Source organism: Dermochelys coriacea, chromosome 6 (genome assembly GCF_009764565.3).
Source record: "Dermochelys coriacea isolate rDerCor1 chromosome 6, rDerCor1.pri.v4, whole genome shotgun sequence".
Lineage (NCBI taxonomy): Eukaryota > Metazoa > Chordata > Testudines > Dermochelyidae > Dermochelys > Dermochelys coriacea.
Genome location: NC_050073.1, coordinates 78,519,836 through 78,542,365, shown reverse-complemented (window position 1 = coordinate 78,542,365; position 22,530 = coordinate 78,519,836). Strand labels below are relative to the sequence as shown.

At 40.6% G+C, this 22,530-nt stretch overlaps 1 protein-coding gene across 3 annotated transcripts in view; it reads right to left on the bottom strand.

Annotated features, from left to right (window-relative positions):
- Positions 1-22,152, bottom strand: part of COCH (cochlin) — a 41,147-nt gene extending 18,995 nt beyond the window's left edge. Inside the window, exons 1-4 of one of the 3 annotated variants that reach the window (XM_038408015.2) lie at positions 21,833-22,152; positions 20,961-21,006; positions 20,759-20,803; positions 6,853-7,009 (exon numbers count right to left, since the gene is read on the bottom strand). In XM_038408015.2, the coding sequence (XP_038263943.2) occupies positions 6,853-7,009; positions 20,759-20,803; positions 20,961-21,006; positions 21,833-22,021 (437 nt within the window). In that variant the 5' untranslated portion in view covers positions 22,022-22,152. Of the gene's footprint in view, positions 1-6,852; positions 7,010-20,758; positions 20,804-20,960; positions 21,007-21,280; positions 21,533-21,832 lie in introns of those variants that run through there. The other 2 variants (XM_038408014.2, XM_038408013.2) reach the window with 2 other exon arrangements.
- Between the last annotated feature and the right edge of the window lie 378 nt (positions 22,153-22,530).

Below are 22,530 nucleotides of genomic sequence, written 5' to 3'. Positions count from 1 at the left end.
GACCTCATTGAGATTATTGACAAAGCTGAGGTTGATGTTGTGTAAGCAGAATGCACACTTGATATTAGCTGAAATGAAATAACCATATTTCTCGTCTCTATTTTTGTTCCTTTGTTAATGAATTTGGAAAGTTCATTTTCATGATAGCTCAAGATTTCCTTTAAAGGTGAAATTCACCTTGTACAGAAGGTCCATATGGGAGCTAATCAGTGAAAAAGGGCCTAAATGAAAAAAACAATTTTTGCTATCAAAACCTGATTTTTATTTTTACAGAACCACTGTATTTTACTCTGGTACCAATGCCTTGCATGCAAAGGCTGTTTTGGTTATACTGGAACTTTATACATTTTCCAGGAATGCCTTTCATTCTATTAGAATCATAGAACTGGAAGGGACCTCGAGAGGTCATCTAGTCCAGTCCCCTGCACTCAGGGCGGGACTAAGTATTATCTAGACCATCCCTGACAGGTGTTTGTCCAACCTGCTCTTAAAAATCCCCAGTGATGAAGATTCCACAACCTCCCTAAACAATATATTCCAGTGCTTAACCACTCTGACAGTTAGGAAGTTTTTCCTAATGTCCAACCTAAACCCCCTTGCTGCAATTTAAGCCCATTGCTTCTTGTCCTATCCTCAGAAGTTAAGAACAACAATTTTTCTCCCTTCTCCTTGTAACAACCTTTTATGTACTTGAAAACTGTTATCATGTCCCCTCTGTTTTCTCTTCTCCAGACTAAATACTCAGTTTTTTCTATTTTCCCTCATAGGTCATGTTTTCTAGACCTGTATTCATTTTTGTTGCTCTTCTCTGGACTTTCTCCAATATCTCCATATCTTTCCTGAAATGTGGTTCCCAGAACTTGACACAATATTCCAGTTGAGGCCTAATCAGCATGGAGTAAAGCAAAAGAATTACTTCTCATGTCTTGTTTAGAATACTCCTGCAAATACATCCCAGAATGCTGTTTGCCTTTTTTGCAACAGTGTTACACTGTTGACTCATATTTAGCTTGTGATCCACTATGACCCCCAGATCCCTTTCCGCAGTACTCTTCCTAGGCAGTCATTTCCAATTTTGTATGTGTGCAACTGATTGTTCCCTCCTAAGTGGAGTGCTTTGCATTTGTCCTTATTGAATTTCATCCTATTTATTTCAGACCATTTCTCCAGTTTGTCCAGATCATTTTGAATTTTAATCCTATCCTCCAAAGCACTTGCAACCCCTCCCATCTTGGTATTTCTGTAAACTTTATAAGTGTACTTTTTATGCCATTATCTAAATCATTGATGAAGATATTGAACAGAACCAGATCCAGAACCAATCCCTGCAGGACCCCACTGAATATGCCCTTCCAACATGACTGTGAACCACTGATAACTACTCTCTGGGAACAATTTCCCAACCATTTATGCACTCACCTTTAGTAGCTCCATCTAGCTTGTATTTCCCTACTTTGTTTATGAGAAAGTCATGCGAGATGGTATCAAAAGCCTTACTAAAGTCAAGATATACCATGTCTACCGCTTCCCCCCATCCAGAAGGCTTGTTACCCTGTCAAAGAAAGCTATCAGGTTGGTTTGACATGATTTGTTCTTGGCAAATCTATGCTGACTGTTACTTATCACCTCATTATCTTCTAGGTGTTTGCAAATTGATTTCTTAATTTACTCCTTATCTTTCCGGGTACAGAAGTTAGGCTGACTGGTCTGTAATTCCCCACGTTGTCCTTATTTCCCTTTTTATAGATGGGCACTATATTTGCCCTTTTTCCAGTCTTCTAGAATGTCTCCCCTCTTCCATGACTTTTCAAAGATAATTGCTGATGGCTTAGATATCTCCTCAGTCAGCTCCTTGAGTATTCTAGGATGCATTTCAACAGGCCCTGGTGATTTGACATCTAACTTGTCTAAGTAATTTTTGACTATTGGTTAACTAATGGTCACCACATTTTTTTTTGCTGTTGTCCTATCATTGCCTGACAGTGACAATCCACAGAAGTGGGCAGCCCTTTCTCTTGACCAGCTGCACTGTTAGTAATAACCATGGTTTACATTTAGACAGTTTTTCATTCCAAAGCACTCTCAAACAAAACAATTACAGGTAAATCATTGACATGCAGACACACAGAGGGGGCCATCCAATATCTCACTGCGCAATATTGCGTGGGAGGGGGGATTTTGGTCCAGGACACCTAAACAAACTTCACTATTATGGAAGGTATAACTCTAGTCCAAAGCCCCCTGAAGTCTCTCAATAAGTTCAATTAACTTTAGACCAGGCCTTGGGTAAGCAGACAGGACTCCAGGTTTTTAAAGACTCATCTTCCCCTTCAGAGGCATGGAATTCAATTTACCTATCGTATCTTGGAAGGTGATGAAGAGCCAGCTTGACCTTCTCAAATTTTTGGAATGTCTCTTTCCAGAGGGTCTTGGCATATCAAACCAAATTATTAGACTACTAAACTATTCCTCCAGATAGTAGAGATGGCCTTTATACATGTATCTGAGAAAAGCCATTTTCTCAGATACATTTATAAATCAAATCAAACTATTAACACCTGCAGAAGCAGCCAGTGGTAAGCAAAAACAGTTCTACAGTTCAAAGAAAAGGGAAATCACAGATTTTTGCCTCATAAAAATTGTTTTCTTCTGGATAAATGTTCAGTCACGTTGGAATTCGTGATGGTCCTGCCAGGCTTTTCATGTGAAGAGGAGCCCTGCAGCTCCACACAGCTCTCCTCAGCAGCGCATAAGCTACTTACTTTAAAAAAAAAAAAAAAAAAAAAAAAGTTATTTGAGATGATGCTAAGTGCCTGTTCTCTTGACTAGGCTTAGCATTGTCAGAGAAACGTAATGTTTAGATCGATGCAATTGTCTAGGGAAGGACAAGATGATGCCAAAACACAGTCTATGCAAGTGGATAGAAATGATGCACGGACAGGAAAAAACATGTCAAAATGAAAGCAAATCGATATTACCTTTTAATTACAGAGTCAATATTTCAGTGGAAAGACACAAACATCAAGGAGCCCAGAGCTGAGGCCGCACCCTTAACAATCGTGTGTACTCATTTGACTCAGTCCAAAAATCTAAAGGCAAACTTCTCCTAGCATATTTTGATGCTAATAATTTTGCTCTACAGTTGAGGTTTATGGAAAATCTACATGTGCTATACAGGGACAGAGCAGAATACAGAAGTCAGGATCTGAGAGGGGATAAAGATACATCTCTGAGAAGGGAATTTTGCCCTGAAAGTTTCCATGATAAGAAGCACTTTTCACCCTGACTACACAGTAAAATGTGTTTGTAAGTAGTTAATTACAGCTGTCATTTCTGATGGAACCCAAGGATGAAAACAGAACCCCAAGCAGTGACAACTGAATTAACTTGGCTCCTATCTTTCTCTCTCTCTACTCCCTGACTTCTAGCTGCTAATGCAGCTTCTTCCATCTCCTTCCTCCCCTGTGGCCACAAGAAATGGCATCCTTTCCAACTGCAGCTTGTTGCTGCTGGCCTGCCTGTATTCTCCATCTTTGACCCATAGCTGTTCTGGGTTCAGTGCCAGCTTCTCCCTACCCCGACAGGTTCTGTTGTCCCTGCTTCCACTGCACTCTGTTTCTGGCGTGACTTAGGAAAAAGACCCAGCAGGAGCAGGCAGTGGCCCAAAGTTTTCGAACAGACCTAACTGCTCAGAAGTGCATTCCTCTGGCCAAACAAACTCTCTGCCAATTTTCTCCTAGTGAACACCACAACTCAGGAAATTCTCATACCCCTTGGGATTAGCCTGTGTCCTAAAGACTAATATAGCTAACTTGTTACATTGTGACATTTCTTGTGACACTGGGAGTATGGGAGTATGGGAGTCCAGTGTCAGACTTGAGGCATGCCCCATCTCTGACTAGGCTTTAAAAGTTAAAGTGTTTAGCATATACCATCTAAAAATTAACATATTGGGCCAGATCCTCAGCTGGTGTAATTTGGCACATAGGCCACTATTACCCCAGCTGAGGATCTGGTCTTCAGTTTTGCCTTCTGATTATTAATCCAATTAATGTCCCAAGGGTAGCTTTAACTCAGTTCCTCATGCCTAGGCATAATCATCCTCAGTAGGTTCCCTTCCACTCACCATGACCGAGATATACCTTTTATTGTCTAGTCAGGAAAAGGCTGGTGATGTTCTGTATCTTAACAGTAAGTAGGCATATTAAAAAGAAAGGAAGGATTTAATACAATAACCAAAATGGGCACAAAACCTCACATCAGTTACAGTATAGGGAATTCTTTGGGGTCATATTCTACAGTCATTAAACAAGACAAATAGTATTACTCTAGCAAGTAGTCAACTGAAGTAAATGGGACTACTCATGTGAGGACGGATTGGAGAATCCAGCCCTGAATTAGTGATGGGTTAATTCCAAATCCTGAATCCAGATTTGTATCTAAACTCTGTTACGTGGGCCTATTTTTTATTCAAATACAGTTTTACTGTGAAGAATTCTTTTTTTTGGTTGTGAAGTCAGTTCTTTAATAACTTGCATTAAAAGTTTTACCAGCACATCCTTGTGCTATTAAATTTTTAAAATCTAAAGTACTGTACTGTATGTATTGTATTTGTACTCACTAAAAAGCATACAAACTATTTGGGTAGCTTTCAAGAAACATACACAATATTATTGTCAAGCAAGTAAATGTCTCTACAAACTAAGACTTCAAAAAGAGTTCAGTACATGGGTGGAGGGTAGTATATTGCCCATTGCCTAACCCTGGTTAGGAGTGTGGTGGGAGTTTGAATTTCTGCAGCACAACCTCCCCATGCTCATACTTTACATAGGTGGAGCGGTTTTTACCCTAAAAGAGTAAGCAAAAATACCAGAGAAATAATTTCTTAAAAAAAAAAATTAGTTTAGGTGTTTTTTTCTTTTTTTTCCTTTTAAAGCAAAGGTTAAAGCTGGATGATTCTCCTGAAGCTATGCCAGTGCCATTAGCATGTAATATGAGATGTAGTGAGGAGGGTTTTTTTTTAAAAAAAGTTTTAGGTACATGGAATGTATAGATTGAGATGTGCAGCATTAAAGAAGGGCACTGTGCAGCAAAACCAAGCATAAACAAGTTTGCTTGTGCCTATATCTGCTCCTTTATGATGCATAGAGACAGCCGCAAATTTTTATCAAGTTTTCTGCTTATGTAATTGACACTACTGCTGCCAGCAGTGGGGTTTGAACTTGAGACCTCTAAGGCTAATAGTATGAGTCTGAGCTAAAGACTTTATTGCTTAGCTGGAAAAGTAGCAGACATATTAACATATTCTATAGACCAGCTACTAGGAGGGACAAAGATCCACATGTTCAGAATTCATTCTTAGGGAAGAAAGAGTATACAGATAAAAACAAATAAAGTGTATTAAGCTGTGGGGGGGAAAAGAGTCCTATATCCACACAATATTTTTGGCCTCTGAGAACTGCTGCTTTCAAAAATCATATTACTGGAAATAGGCAAAAGAACTTTACTGTTACTCTAACTTGCCTAATCATTGCAGTATGTGAGTGCATAATTGGAGTCAAGGCCCAATACATTTCTAATTAGCATTATTCACTCCAGGTAAGAACATATTGCTGTATGGATAACCACAATAATTTGGGATCATCCGAAAAAACAAGAATTTGACTCTGGAAAATTCAGAACTCTGTTCCAGCAAACTTTCTTCTGAGTGTAGTAGTTACTACTTTGAGTGCTCACACTGAAGTCAGTAAAACTCTGTTCAATGGTAATTGTGGGCAGGACTGGTCCCTTAGACTACAAGTAATTAATTTTACTATTCAAATACTACTTGTTCTTCTGAAGTGAGTAGGAGGCTGGTTTGCCTGTAAACTTAACAAAATAAGTACTTTTTATGTACTTGCAGAATCTTTGACTGAAATTTATGCTACAAGCATTGTTAATCACATGCAGTGGGACAAATCCTTCCTTAAAAGCTTTAGAACATAGATGATCCCCCAAGTTTTAACTCCAAGAGCTACACAGTTAACAAAAACTACACCATAATTTGAGTAATTTTGTTTTAAGGTCATAACATGCCACATTGCCTAATTCCCTAATTAATTACCCTTAAAAGAAAACATTTTCTTTTAAAAATTATATTTAAAATATTTAAACGTTTCTAACCCGCACTAAATACCTGATGGCCCATATTGTGACAGTAATTAAAAATATATTCAAAATCCCTTGCTTGCTATCCAAATACCCAGATTCATGGGCAAAATTTTGCAGTGACATAAGTGGTGGTGTAAATTACACATCAAGTATAAATTGTAAGTCATGAAAACAAATGTAATTGGTAAATGAATGTAATATCGATTAACACTGAGCTTGTACGCTGCCTGCAGTAAATTCATCCTGATCATTGTTCTGTCATCTTACACAGGGGCTGAATTTGAATTGAGCAGTGTTTCGAATGGTGTGGCATAAGAAAGTAGGAGAGAGAGGAAGCCTGCTTTATCTTACACATTCCAACTAGTAACTTCTCAGGCTTTAGTCTCTTCACTTCTACCTCCCATATCTATAAATTATACTCATTGCGCACCAGTTGCCAGGCTAGTGCAATTATTCTACTTTTAAGAGCACCTTTCTATCCTTATCACTGTTGAATTTGTCCCAGAGATTTCATGAAAGTTACAGCCACTTACTCCAAGCTATATTTGACCTGAAGTCTTTTAATGACATTCTGTTGGTGTGTTTTGAGAATTGTCAGGAATATCTATAATTCGGATGGCAGCCAAAGGTTACAACTGAAAAATACAGTTACTTTCTAAAATATGTTTCCTTGTCATCTTGATTAGTGGTCTTCTACCTTACCTGTGAATGGCAGCTCCACAGATGCTGGAAAGGGAGGCATAAACTACATTCCCAAAGACATAGAACTGCCATAGTGGGCAGTCTGCTGGACAGAGGACATCTGCTCTCTCCTTTCTGAGATCAACTCCCCTTGTAAGGCATGTGATGGTAGTGGGGGCTAAAGAGGAAAAGAAAAATTTGAGCTCTGAGGCTTGAACAGCCTATTAAAATGAATCTGGAGGATCATTTTAAATCTACCCACCATATCTCAGTTTAAAGCACACATTTTAATTTCAAATTAAGCTACAGCATTGTCTTGTACTGCAGTCTGGCTTTCAGGATTTGCTCACAGCATATATCATGGGCGATGACAAGGAAGATTACACATACTTGTTTCACAGTCTTGTTGGAAAAAGAACCAACAAGAAATGATTGCAAGCACTGAACTACATTCAGCAGTAGACAACACAGATGATGGTGGAAAGCTGGAGGGCATTGGAGGAGAAAGGCAACAGCAGTTCAAAGCAGCAGCAGCAGCAGCAGCTTTCTCTATTACTAAGAGGCATATTGGCACGAGGAAGACTGCTAAGAGCCAGTGAATCTTAAAAGTGGCCAGCACTGTCCGTGAAAGGAATGGGGGTCTGGGATGTGTTGACTCAGACCATCCCCTGGACAGCTCCACCAACAGAGCTCCTAAGAAGCTGTCAGCAGAAGCTGAAGCCACCATCCAAGATGGAATTCATAAGAGAAGGTGACAATGGTACCATCTTCACTTCACTTCACTTCAATCCCATTAAGACTATCACAAAAATTGAGGCCAGTGCAGTGAGGTTAGATATTCATCTGTCTGCCCCAGCAAGAGTGAATTAGATCTATTATTGCAATATTACCTATTTCTAGGACATGTAAACCACTGCCATGGAGAGTATAGGAGAGATAAGGTGGGTGAGGTAATATATTTTAATGGACCAACTTCTGTTGGTGGAAGGTCACAGAGCTTGTCTTCATTAGGGTGACCAGATAGTAAGTGTGAAAAATTGGGACAGGGCTGGGGGAGGGGGGGGGGTAATTGGCACCTATATAAGAAAAAGCTCCAAATATCGGGACTGTCCCTATAAAATCGGGACATCTGGTCACCCTAGACTTCATGGACAGTATAGAAAGCTTAGTGCAAGTAAATAAAGCTGCTTTTAGTCAATCGCTTAAAAAAATATTATCCTTAATGACAAAGGACACAGTGAAAACAAGTCAACCACGTGGTCATAGACATGGATAAAATGCAACTTGGCAAAGTAAAAACTTCATGTTTGTCTTTGGCTGGGATTTTGAAAAGCACCTCAGTGAGTCACATGCCTTTGTCCCATGGGAAATTGCTGTCTCTTACTTCTGCTTTTTCTATTGTTAGTTCCGGCATATTATTTTCTCTTTTTAGCAACAATAACTATTTAACAGACAGCACATTACATTTTGTATAGTAGTTAAAATACACCATAAACCATCATTAAGATGAGCATTTACAAGACACTTTACTTAAATATTTAAATAATAAAGTTGAAAGGAAATCACAACATCCAATATATTACTTCAGTTACTGTAGACAGTTCCCTGCATCAAATATATTCTCACTCTGAGATTCCCAAATACAGCTGAGCATATCACAAGTACCTAAAGCTATTTTCCAGAGAGACTTTACATTATGTAAGTATACAAAAGGAAAGCCAAGTTATTTTATAAGATATTTCGACGTAATAGAAATGGATAGTCAAATGACTTAACTGGATGTAGGGGGTCTGGTTGAGGCAGTATGCCATATTAGCACTTCTCTTTTATCTCCATCAATGTCTGCAAATTTTATTTTTTTATTAAAAACCAAAAATATTACTTGGTAAATTCTTGAACTGGTGAAGACATTTTTCAAATATGAACCTATGTCATAATTCATCTTCAGAGAGAGAACCGATACTTCTAAAATGTGTGAACTGTTCCATTTCTCTCAATATGCTGTATTATGTTAATTCTGAAGTATAATGATGGTTACATAAGGGGCAAGTTTTTAAAACTGAAAATCTGAAAACCTTGCATGTACATTGTGTTAATTACTGTGACTGTATGTGGGAATTTGGCAATTAGTCATACAATGACTGTAGATAACTTATCATAGGCAAATATACGCATGGTAACGGCACACAACTGTAGGGTCACTCCTGTGTACACATTTTTGCATGAGAACTTGGTACTAAATTTGCAACATCATTAACTATTCTATCCCCAGTCAATGTAGCACATCCAACTACTGTGCGAGTGTGGCAAATTTGGGATTTTTTTCAAGGGTAACATCACTTCTGCCTCACAATCTGACCCCTGACTCAATACCGTTAGTGACCTTCTAAGAACAAATCTTGCCCCTAATGTCTTTGCAACGGATTTTTTTCCTCTCTGTTAACTACTGTATCATCAGCTATTCAGCCTCTAGGCCTAAAATGTAGAAATTCTACCCCCATGAAGACAAAAACATCTTAATTGAATCTGAATAGATTTCAAGGCCAGAGGGGCTATTGTAGTCATGTAGTCTGACCTCCTGTAAGCCATTGAACTTCCCCAGTAACTTCCTAGAGCATATAAAATAGTTCTACACCAACTTCACATACCTAGCGCTGCAGATGTTTTGGGGGGTCTGGGACTAACTCTGTAACTGAGGCCCCCTCACCCTTAGAGGAGGCCTGGGTTGAGAGTCGTGGGTCCACCCTGCAGCAGCAGCAGCTTGATTCCTGTTCTGAGGGACTGAGCCTGGCTCTCTACTCTGAGCATTGTGACCTGGCCATCATGACAGAGGGGCTGCTGGGCCAAATTTCAGTGAGTGTTGCTGTGACCCGGTGCACCAGGTTGCAACACTACTCACTTTTGGGGCCCTCTCAAATAGGAGGTCCTGGGGCAAACTTCCCCCTTCTCCCCCTCTGGAACAACCCTGCCCATATCACTCATATTTGCAGCAAAGATCACATGTGACACTATCACTAAAAGTGCTTTACCTTGGGATCACAGCAAACAATTCTGTTTTTCATTAGCATATTGAACATACCGTATGGCAGTGACACCAGCCAAAAAGTCACATTTTTATCTCATTTATTGTTTTATAAATGTGGTGTTCTAGATTTTTATCAATGCATTTGCCAGTAAGGGCCTTATTTTCAAAATAGAAGAAGTGGTAGGAAAAGAAATGCAGGAGTTGTGAGATAACTTTCTGGATATTTCTGCGTGCAAATATCAAACTACACATTTAATCACAGTAATTGTGTGTACCAGATCGGCATACAATTGTGCATGTGGTTTTGCAGATGAGCCTTGGCATCTGATATTTTGAAAATTAAACCCATATTATGAGACTTAAAATGGGCAGGAAGGAGTGAAATGAGGACCTCTAAGCTTTGTGAAATTGTTTAAAAAACAAAACAAAACACCTTTTCTGTTTGGATAGTTGGACAGGGACTTTTAAAATTTGTGTCTTATACAGAACTAAGCATATTGTTAGCGCACTCATTCTCTGGAAGTGACAGCCACAGCGCTTAAATTCTGAACTACATTCTGGGTACTACTTGCTTTCAGATATAATACTTACATTGGGTCAGAGCCTAAGCCACAGGTTATTATTATTCAGAAACATCATGCCACATACCTCAAAATATTTCCAGTAAGTAAGGCAATTGTACTTGAACAAACAAGTTACGTTTCATCCAGACTGGGTGTTTTTTTTTTAATGTAAAGGAAACAATTTTATCTCTATAAATAGTTTTATATGATTTTCAGATTAAGAAGTAGCAGGTCCAAAAATCTGACTAAATATTTCCAGGAAAACAAATGGCTAAAATAAAATCAAGAGCATACTGGCAGTGAGGGTATAACTCCTCTTCTATAAATTATGTAAGGAACCGTCTTCAAGCTAAGATATTCCCCCTTTTTTGTTACAGTCACGACAATATACTCCTATCCAATCCCATTAATATCAATAGGAACTGTGTACACTTCCAAGAGCAGATGAGGCAGGGGCCATGGTATAATGGTTTAAGTACAAGTCTGGAAGTCCAAAGCTCTATTCCCATTTCCCTTGCTGACTGGATAATAAATCATGGGATTACCTGTTTGTCAGAGGTGCTGAGCAGTACATCCCCAACTCCCACTGAAATCAAGTACCTTTGAAATTCAGGCCATTAACTTCTCATTCTCAGTTTCTACATCTATAAAATGAGGACAAATACTTACCAGGCTCAAAGGAGTGTTGTGGGGATTAAGTAGTTAGAGTCTGTAAGTAACTTTGAACCCATAAAGTGCTTATAAAAATCCTGTATTATCATTAAATAGGGTTCCCACAGTCTCCCTTCCCCAATGATCTCACTTATGTAAAGATGCCACTGTACCCATCACTACAAATAGCAACCTAAAGGTCCTTTCCTCTGCCTGTACCATATAGTCTACTCTCTGCTTCGTGCCAGCCCATTGTGTGCAAGGCTGTAGAGCTAGTCTGTCCCTTTGGTAAGAGAAACAGATTTTCCTTTTGATTCAAATTTTGTTATTTTAAACTCATCTCAGGGAATTAGTGACATCTTATTGGTTTAATCTTCATAAATTCATGGCTATGTAACGGTGCCTGTTGCCACGATGCTGATGTATCCTGACAGTCCCTTGCCTGGCGTTCCTCTTTCATTTGTCATGTGCCTTCATAATCTATGGAAAATTCAGTACTCTGATTTTAATTGACTTTCTGAAATTCACATTACTCATATTTGCAAGCAATTAAACTGGCTCCTGGTGCACTGACTAATTTAGGGACAAATGCAGGAACCTAGTATTCAACCCCAATAGTGAGGTGTACACTGGGTATCTCTAAGGGACACCTCTCCACAGACTGCTGTGCAGCTACAGAGCCACTGCACAGGGTATCTCAGCTCTGGTGGCTGAGATAACATGCCACACCCCCACACATGCATCACAGTAGTGGTTTTTGGGAACAGAAAAAGGGCCAAAGGGTCAAGAGCCTCTGGTCCGCTGCACAATCTCTCTCTCAGCTGCACATAGTGTGCATTTCTTGCATAGCCTTCCCCCAAACAACCCAACTCCTTTCCTAGTTCAGTTCCTACATCAGTTCTGCTTCCAGGAAGAACTCTGCAGCCACAGACCTGGGAGCTGGATTTGATTCATGCTCTCACCCTCTCCATATTTGTATGGTCTAATAAGTTTTCCTCTACTTTTAAATGTTCATTTGTAGACCTCCACCAGTCTCCCCATGTTACAATTAATATTACTGTTATGTTTGTAGTGTTCTTCTCCAGTACAGCAATTTGGTATATGCATAATTAATAATAATTTAATTTTGGCCTGATGCTAAACTTTTTACCTTCTTAAGTACACATCCAAATTCAACACTGAGGATAAAGCCTGTTCAATGCATTAAAACATCTGAAACATAGAGAGGTCCTTTTAAATATTCAGTGGTTTGACTTACCCGTGCCTAGCTTAATTGCAAATAACAGATGTGGTAGATAATTATTTTCATTAGCATTTGTTACCCATAAGTTACATCCCTAAATATTTTTCACTTGATCCTCATTCTATTTCTGAATTAACTTGATAGAACTTTCCCTTAATTTCATGAAAATATTTTGTGATGGGAATTTGAAAACCTAGACCCTAAATCTAAGTATGTTGTAAGAGAAAAACTTATCTTGCAATTTATCATTACAGATCCATTTCTGCCCCTTCTAAACGCCCATAGACTCTCAGTGGTGTTTGGCATGCACAGTGAATGAAGGATTGGGCTTTAAGAACTCCAAGAAAATGATCACACTCCCACTCTATAGTGGCTTACACACACTCTCTATACTTCACAGAAACACAACACCTCAGAATATTGTATAGAGACGCATTGTATTTCTTCCTGATTTAAACATGATTTAATGGAGGAAGTTCCATGTAGAAAGATAAGGATGGATGTCTTGCTTCAATGCTGGGCCTACAAAAGACAAGGGAGAACCTATTACAAAGGGGTTGAAGTCTGTCTTCTCTCCTATGACATCCATCAAATAACCATGCCATAGGTTTCAACATTTTGTGACCCAAGGACCTCTTAATGCCAACTGGCAAGGGAATGCAGAAGGGTTAGAGGAATCTCCTGATTCTGGTATGTGCATTCTGGTTCACCAAAGAATCCCATGTGAGGTCTCAAATGAAAGCAAGTGTCACACCCAACATCAACATCATTGTGAAATGTTTGTACAGATGCTATGTAAAGAATTATGTATATATATTAGGGCTGTGAAGCGATTACAAAAATTGCATGATTAATCACAATTAATTGCAGTGTTAAACAATAACAGAATACCATTTAAATATTTTTACATATTTTCTACATGTTCAAATATATTTCAATTACAACACACAACACAAAGTGTACAGTACTCACTTTATTTTTGATTACAAATATTTGTGCTATAAAAAACAGAAGTATTTTTCAATTCACCTCAGACAAGTGATGATACATCTCCTCTTTATCATGAAAGTTGAACTTACAAATGTAGAATTATGTACAAAAAATAACTGCATTCAAAAATAAAACACTAAAACTTTAGAACCTACAAGTCCACTCAGTCCTACTTCTTGTTCAGTCACTCACTCAGACAAGCAAGTTTGTTTACATTTGCAGGAGATGATGCTGCCCACTTCTTGTTTACAATGTCACCTGAAAGTGAGAACAGGTGTTCACATGGCACTGTTGTAGCCGGCGTCACAAGATATTTATGTGCCAGATGCGTTAAAGATTCATATGTCCCTTCATGCTTCAACCACCATTCTAGAGGACATGCGTCCATGCTAATGTGGGGTTCTGCTCAATAACTATTCAAAGCAGTGCAGACCAACATATGTTCACTTTCATCATCTGAGTCAGATGCCACCAGCAAAAGGTTGATTTTCTTTTTTGGTGGTTTGAGTTCTGTAGCTTCCACATCAGAGTGTTGCTCTTTTAAGACTTCTGAAAGCATGCTCCACACCTCATCCCTCTCAGATTTTGGAAGGCACTTCAGATTCTTAAACCTTGGGTTGAATGCTGTAGCTATCTTTAGAAATCTCACATTGGTACCTTCTTTGTGTTTTGTCAAATCTGTAGTGAAAGTGTTCTTAAAACGAACAACGTGTGCTGGATCATCACTTGAGACTGCTATAATATGAAATATATGGCAGAATGTGGGTAAAACAGAGCAGAAGATATACAATTCTCCCCCAAGGAGTTCGGTCATAAACTTAATTAACGCATTATTTTTTTTAATGAGCGTCATCAGCATGGAAGCATGTCCTCTGGAATGGTGGCCGAAGCAAGAGAGGGCATACGAATGTTTAGCATATCTGGCATGTAAATACCTTGCAATGCTGGCTACAAAAGTGCCATGAGAACAAATGTTCTCACTTTCAGGAGACGTAAATAAGAAGTGGGCAGAATTATCTCCTGTAAATGTAAACAAACTTGTCTGTCTTAGTGATTAGCTGAACAAGAAGTAGGACTGTGTGGACTTGTAGGCTCTAAAGTTTTACATTGTTTTGTTTTTTAGTGCAGTTATGTAACAAAAAAAATCTACATTTGTAAGCTGCACTTTCACAATAAAGAGATTGCACTAAGGTAGTGTATGAAGTGAACTAAAATACTATTTCTTTATCATTTTTACAGTGCAAATATTTGTAATAAAAAAATATAAAGTGTACACTGTACACTTTGTATTTTGTGTTGTAACTGAAATCAATATATTTGAAAATATAGAAAAACATCCAAAAATATGCAATAAATTTTAATTGACATTGCTTTTTTAACAGTGAGATTAAAACTGTGATTAATCGTGATTAATTTTTTTGAGTTAATTCTGTGAGTTAACTGCGATTAATTGACAGTCCTCATATATTTAGAATATATGTTCTTAAAGTTTGCATCAAGGTGTTAGTCACCAGCAAAGGTGAAAAACAGATTATCTTTTAAACAAGAGATGTTTATCCATCTATCTGTTTACATGTGGACCGAGTATTGTTTCATTCAGAACTGGTCCCCTATCACTAGTCTGAAATGACTATAAATGAAGGATGTAAAAAAGAACTGCCAGAAAGGGAAATACAGTGGAGATAGAGAACTTTATCTTGAGGTGCATATAGGAGGTTTGCTTGAGTATATTGGGTGGGGCAGAGCCTGAACAGACACCCTCCACTGAGGAAGAAAAAAGGTTAGCACTATTGTTTCATAAATGAGGGGTTTAGGCCAGGCTTGGTTGAAAATGCTGTAGAATTTAGGGTGAGTTAAGTTTCTTTAGATAAAAGAGTAACTTGCTAGTTTAGTCTTTAGAAAGTGAGTTATTTTGTTTTTTATATATATTTTATACCATTTGTCTCCAAAATTCTTATTCACTATTATTTGAATCTCTAATTTTTGATAATAAATATATTACTGTTTTCACTATAAATATATCTAGGTGCTGTGGTGTTAAGCAAAGTGCTGTCCTGAGTTACAAGATGGTGTACGCTGTTCCTTTGGAAACAGGAGACCTGGTAATCCTGTGAGTGTTCAGTGGAAAAGGGGCTGGACGCTGCAGGGAACACTGAGTATTCGGCCATGGGTCTGTGCCTGAACAGAGGGAGTAAGGCCTGCAGGGGTCTGGAAGGCAGTACCTGTGCTGCTAGAGGCCACTGGTGTCAGAGAACTGACCCACAGCAGGCACAGACATAGCTGTTTCATGCTAAGGGCAGGCAGTTGTGAGATGCCTGGATACCCCTAGGACGCTTCACACATTCCATAGCTCTTGCACATGAAATTGCAAGCCCCTTAGCAAGAATTTTTAATGATTCTGTAAACTCAGGGGTTGTACCGTATGACTGGAGAATTGCTAACATAGTTCCTATTTTTAAGAAAGGAAAAAAAAAAAGTGATCTGGGTAACTACAGGCCTGTTAGTTTGATATCTGTAGTATGCAATGTCTTGGAAAAAAATTTGAAGGAGAAAGTAGTTAAGGACATTGAGGTCAATGGTAATTGGGACAAAATACAACACAGTTTTACAAAAGGTAGATCATGCCAAACCAACCTGACCTCCTTCTTTGAGAAAGGAACAGATTTTTTAGACAAAGGAAATGCAGTGGATCTAATTTACCTTGATTTTAGTAAGGCGTTTGATATGGTCCCACATGGGGAATTATTAAATTGGAAAAGATGGGGATCCATATGAAAATTGAAAGGCGGATAAGGAACTGGTTAAAGGGGAGACTATAGCAGGTCATACTGAAAGGTGAACTGTCAGGCTGGAGGGAGGTTACCAGTGGAGTTCCTCAGGGATCGGTTTTGTGACCAATCTTAAACTCTTTATTACTGACCTCAGCAAGAAAAGTGGTGCTAATAAAGTTTGCGGATGACACAAAGCTGGGAGGTATTGCTAATTCAGAGAAGGACTGGAATATCATACAGGAAGATCTGGATGACCTTGTAAACTGGAGTAATAGGATAAAATTTAATAGTGAGAAGTGTACAGTCATGCATTTAGGGATTAACAACAAGAATTTTAGTTACAAAATGGGGACACATCAATTGGAAGTAACAGAGGAGGAGAAGGACCTTGGAGTATTGGATGACCACAGGATGATTATGAGCCGCCAATGTGATATGGTTGTGAAAAAAGCTAAAGTGGTCGTGGGATGCATCAGACGAGGTATTTCCAGTAAAGATAAGGAGTGTTAGCACCGTTATACAAGGCACTGGTGAGACCTCACCTGGAATACTGTGTGCAGTTTCTGGTCTCCCATGTTTAAGAAGGATGAATTCAAACTGGAACAGGTACAAAGAAGGGCTACTAGGATGATCCGAGGAATGGAAAACCTGTCTTATGAAAGAAGACTCAAAAAGCTTGGCTTGTTTAGCCTAACCAAAAGAAGGCTGAGGGGAGATATGATTGCTCTCTATAAATATATCAGAGGGATAAATACTTGGGAGGGAGAGGAATTATTTAAGCTCAGTACCAATGTGGACACAAGAACAAATGGGTATAAACTGGCCATCCGGAAGTTTAGACTTGAAATTAGATGAAGGTTTTTAACCATTAGAGGAGTGAAGTTCTGGAACAGCCTTCCAAGGGAAGCAGTGGGGGCAATAGACCTATCTGGCTTTCAGATTAAGCTTGATAAATTTATGGAGGAGATGGTATGATGGGATAACATGATTTTGGCAATTAATTGATCTTTGACTATTAGTGGTCAGTAGGCCCAATGGCCTGTGATGGGATGTTAGATGGGGTGGGATCTGAGTTACCACAGAGAATTCCTTCCTGGGTATCTGGCTGATGAGACTTGCCCACATGCTCAGGGTTCAGCTGATCGCCATATTTGGGGTCAGGAAGGAATTTTCCTCCAGGGCAGACTGGCAGAGGCCCTGGGGTTTTTTGCCTTCCCCTGCTGCATGGGGCACGGGTCACTTGCTGGAGGATTCTCTGCACCTTGAAGTCTTTAAACCATGATTTGAGAACTTCAATAGCTCAGACATAGATGAGAGGTTTATTGCAGGAGTGGGCAGGTAAGATTCTGTGGCCTGCATTATGCAGGAGGTCAGACTAGATGATCATAATGGTCCCTTCTGACGTTAAAGTCTATCCAATACTTTACTTTCCTAAATTACCATCTTTTCACTATACAGTTCTGCAACTTATTACTGCAAAAAATGAATAACTTTCACAGTTTTCAAGCAAGAGTCACTAAACATTTAAAAGGGAGTCTTATAAAGGTAAAAGCCACAACCAAATGTTGGGTTATGTTGCCCTGTGTTGCTTGGGTATAGGAGAGAGCAGAATCTGTCCCAATATATTTAAAGAATAGTTTCATTGTAAACTATTATAAAGCCAGGGATTATAAAGAGTAAAATAGCTTTGAGTCATGTCACTGCTTATGCTGGTTTTTTCCTTTTGACATTTTTGTACTGCTTGGACAGTGAAACTGAAGTATTCACTTTCCTCTTCTGCCGTGAGCCTTCAAACAAGTGTGTGTTTAAATTACACAGATAAATAGTCCCACCGGTCTTGTCTATACTGGGAATATGTATCATGTTGGAAAATGTGTTAACTAACAGGTATATATTAATACAATGTTAAACACAATTTTGCCCTGAGCATAGATAAGGATAACTGGGTTTAAAAATATGTTAGCTGGTCATGGCTATGTTGGCTGGGTTTTTTTTTTTTTTGACATTTCATTTATACTGTTTTGTTTCCTTTTGAACAGTCTAGGGTTAACTAAGACCAGCTAACAAATTATCAGCACACACAGGTGTTTCCAGGATTGGGCAGATACGGTCAGTTTCATTTGTGGCATCTAGAGCCTAATCCAGCTCCTACTGAAATAATCTGAAATATTCTTATGGATTTAAATGGAAGTAGGATCAAGAGTAAAAAATTTTGGAAGCACCTAAGTGATTTGGGAGCCTAAATCCTTTTGACTTTCAGTGAGACTTAGGTTCATAAGTCACTTTTGAAAATGGGATATAGGTGGTTTTTTGAAAATGTTGCCCCAAACCTCAGATGCGCTAATGTCATGTTGAGTGAGTCTGGGTGGGGAAATATTTTTTTAAACTTATTTTCATTTTTTTAAATGAATACAAATTTCTTATGGAAAACCATTTAAAGAAAACCTAAGCAAGGGCATAAATTAAATTGCCAGTGTCCCTTTAATACCTCTTTAGTTACTTTGACAGATACCTTTAATTTACAGGACTTTATCCCGTTTAGGAAGGATCCTAAAGAGTTCTTCTATTGTTCCCTGCCAGTGTCGCAAGCTATTCCCTCTCTTTAAATGTACCTGCAAAAGAATTTGCAGGGCAAAATTGATCCTGATTTAGTTTCTGCATTGCTGCCTAGTTAGGAGGTCCTCAGTAAAGATTTGTATCTAGCAATTGGACATCAGGCCATCATATTAACATTAAAGAGTTTGCCAAAAGTTAAAACAAACAAACAAACAAAAATAGCAAATGAAATTCTTATATTATACATACAAATTTGAAGTCACTCACCATTTGCGGTCAGGATGGTGCTCTGCTTTCAGAAATTCATTGCTAGACAGGAGGGATTCATGCTCCTTTCTTTTGCCCTCGCTTCTCTCCCATTGATGGAAGGAACGGAGAGACTTTCATTTGGCAACATGGTCCCCAAGACAGTGGTTGCACTCCTTAGTTGCTCAACTGATTTGTCTTCTTTAGTTTTTCTACTGCCATGTGTCCACTTGGGTATGACTCCGGCTTCATGGAGTCACCGTTCTCCCAACAGCGGAGTTTCACTCATCTGTGACACTTGTCAATATGCTGCCCACAGTGTGTTGGGCACTTTCTGTATGTCTTTTCCCTTCCAGGGTAAAATCATGGCAGAACAGACTTAAAGTTCTTGCATTGATTCTTATAGTCATAACATGTTTGGAGGTTGTCTGATAGCAAATTCTTTTTAAGTTCTGTGAGTGTTTCTCACTCTCTCATATCCATACACTACTACATTTACCGTTCAATTTGTTACACTATAGAGAAGTTTGATACCTTTGCCTCCTGAAAGTTTTTGAACCTATCCTGTAGTGATTTTTTTTTTAAAAAACTGGAAATACCAACCCTCTCCATCTCCTTCTATGCTTCTCACTTTTAAAAGACAAGTCTTGTCATATAGCTACAAACCTATGTTCTTCCCTCAAAGAATTATGTCAAAATAATATGGAACCAACAAACAAACATTCTATACAACACTGCTCAATCATTTTATTTTTTGATGTATCCTATCTCCCATGTTTGATCTGTTTAGTTTATTAGCTTTTTGGACCAGGTATCTTGTCTGTTAAACACGTAACCTACTATAGGTACTAAAGAATAAAATAATGAAAATAAAATAAATATTTTTCTTGTGCATCACTGTATCTGGATAATCCCATTTTCAAGATTTGTTTTGTTTATTTTATTTTTTGGCTAGAAGGCGGGAGGATAATATAAGTTCACAAGGAAGTATTAGTTAACAGTTACCCCATCACAAAATTCTTTTTCACAACCGGAGAGAGTATGCAGGGAAGGAAAGGCTGGTGCTGCATCCCATCCCATCCCATCTGGAAACAGCATTGTTTTCTTCCTTCAATTTATACATGTGTATTTCAGAGCACTTTGAAAATACAGTTTTGAACAGAAATGCTGCTGCAGCCTTAACTGGGGAGCAGCTAGCAGGGGCTCAGTAACCCAAGAGAGGCAGCTAGCATCTAGATTCAACAAACAAATAGTCTTATGAGCTCTGAGATGTGATCCCATCAATATGATTTTAGTCTGAATATTTGTGTGTTTAACAGAATCTGCTAATCCTATGTGAAAAGCAACCACACTTTGGTGCTAGTCTTTATATAAAAAAGAGAAAAGGCTACTGTGTGTTCAGTCATTTCTTACCTTAGACTCACAGCATAAACCAATTCCCTGTAACCCATACACAAAGAATTATTTCCCTATCACAGTTACAGTAAGGCATTTTCAGGGGAGACAGAAAAGGATACTACACTCACAAGATATTCTTCTTTTGTACTTGGTTTAACTTGCACTGGGTGTGTGACTATGAAAACGGTTACAGAGATGCTTGAACGCGCCACTATTGGACGCTTTAAACAAATCTAAATAAAAAAAATCCTGTTCACTCGGAAAAACCAAGCGCACGTTTATATTTAGCAATTGCGGAGCTCCCGTAAGTGAAGCCCTGCGCAGGAAACGTACGTCCGGGGTTGTGTAGGGAGACGATTGCTAATGCGTCGAACTGGCTCCGCCCTGCAGCGACCCTCTTTAGAGGCACCATCAGTTGGAGGCTCATGAAGGGTCCTATGTAAACAACGGAGTCTTTGAGAAATAACGGAGAATATCAACTCACCCGAGCCGTCGCTTGCCCGCACCGGGCTGGCCAGCAGGAAGCCACCTGTAATCAGAGACACGGAGCGGTTCAGTAGCGGCCCCCGGGCCGAGCCCTGTAACCGGGTGCAGGGCGCGCCTGGCCGCTGGGGTTCGGAGCGGATCGCCGCGCGGGGGCGGGAGGCGGGGGGCGGTGCCCGGGGGAAGGCGAAGGCGCTACCCACCTAGCAGCATCAGCACAGGAGACATGGCGGCCGCGCCCTGGGGCACCTGGGGAGAGGGAGGAGAACTTTAGCGCAACGCTCGGCAGCGGCAGGGTTAACAAGGCGCCCCCCACCCCGGGGGGCCCGGTGTGCGGTCAGCAGGAGTCAGGGGCGCCGGCGGCCAGGCCTCCGGGGTGACTCTGGCGCCGGGCCGGCCGGTGGAGCGGCGGCACCTGCGCGGGGCTCGGCCCAGGCACGGAGCCCTGGGGACCAGCCCCGGGAGCTCCCGGCGGGGCCCGAGGCAGAGCCGGGGGCGGTGGAGCCGGGGGAAGACAACCCACCCCTCGGGAGCTGCAGCGCGGGGCCGGCCGGACTGACTGGCGGCGCTGCGGCTGGTGCCTGGGACAGCGCCGCGAGCCCCGCGCGCGCTTTATACCCTTCCACGAGCGCATGAGCACTGGGCAGCCCCGCGCTGCCTGGGTGGCCTGGGCGGGCGACCCTGCGGGGAGGGAGCGAGCGCCCGGCTGGCGGCCTCGCCGCTAAACTGCCAGAGGGCAGCAGCAAGCAGATGCGCGGGGCGCCGCCAGGGCCCCTTCTCCTGGCCCGGCAAGCCGGTCGGAACGGATTCCCCGGCACCCGTGTAAACCTAGCCGGCTGTGGAGTGATTCCGGAGTCACACCGGGCCAAGTGAGACTCACCGGAACTTGGCCCGGGGAGCTCTGCTCTGCACCCACAGGGTCGATGGCCCTGCCGCCCATCCGGGCCAAACCTTGGGGGATCGGGTACAAGTTCCTAGACAGTATGATTGTCTGATACAGTAGACTGTATGATTTTTAAAGGTTTAATTTAATTTAATTTAATTTAATTTAATTTAATTTAAGACAGCTCCTTACCGGCTGGTGGACTAGCGCTGTGAGCTGCACCTTGTGCAAAGACAGCTCATTGCTGGGCAGAGGGAGCTCGCCTCCCCTTCTCTCCCGTTGATGGAAGGGGTGGACATTTGCCTTTGGGCACAGGAGTCTCCAAGACAAAGCCGCTGGGTTACTCAGCTGATTCCCGTCCTGTAGCTTTTGGGTTGCCATGTGCCCACTTGGGTGTGACTCTGGCTCCGTGGAGACACCGTTCTCCCATCAGCAGAGTTCCACTCACGCCTGACACTTAGCAATACGCAGCCCACAGCCTGCTGGGCATTTTCTGCAGATCTCTTCTCTTCCAGGGCAAAATCGCGGCAGAACAGGCTTAAAGTGTTTGAATTGATTCTTGTAGTCAGACCAGGTTCGGAGCTCTGCGGATGTCAAATTCTTTAATAGTCTGCGAGTGAATTGGAATCACACACACACACACACACGAGTCTACTGACCCTTTTCAGTTTGTTACACTGTACAGATACCTTTGCCCCCTGCAACCGCCTCTCAAGCCTCTGTCTGTATGATTTTTAAAGGTTTAGGTGAGCTGTTGTTCCTTTCCCTTACACGTCATTTTATCTGGTTATTTGGACGTTCCAGGTAAATCTTTGGTAACATAACGTTTTAAGCAAATGTCAGTCGGCTGGGCTTTCGGCTACCTCGTCACATTTTGTTCTGAATAGGAG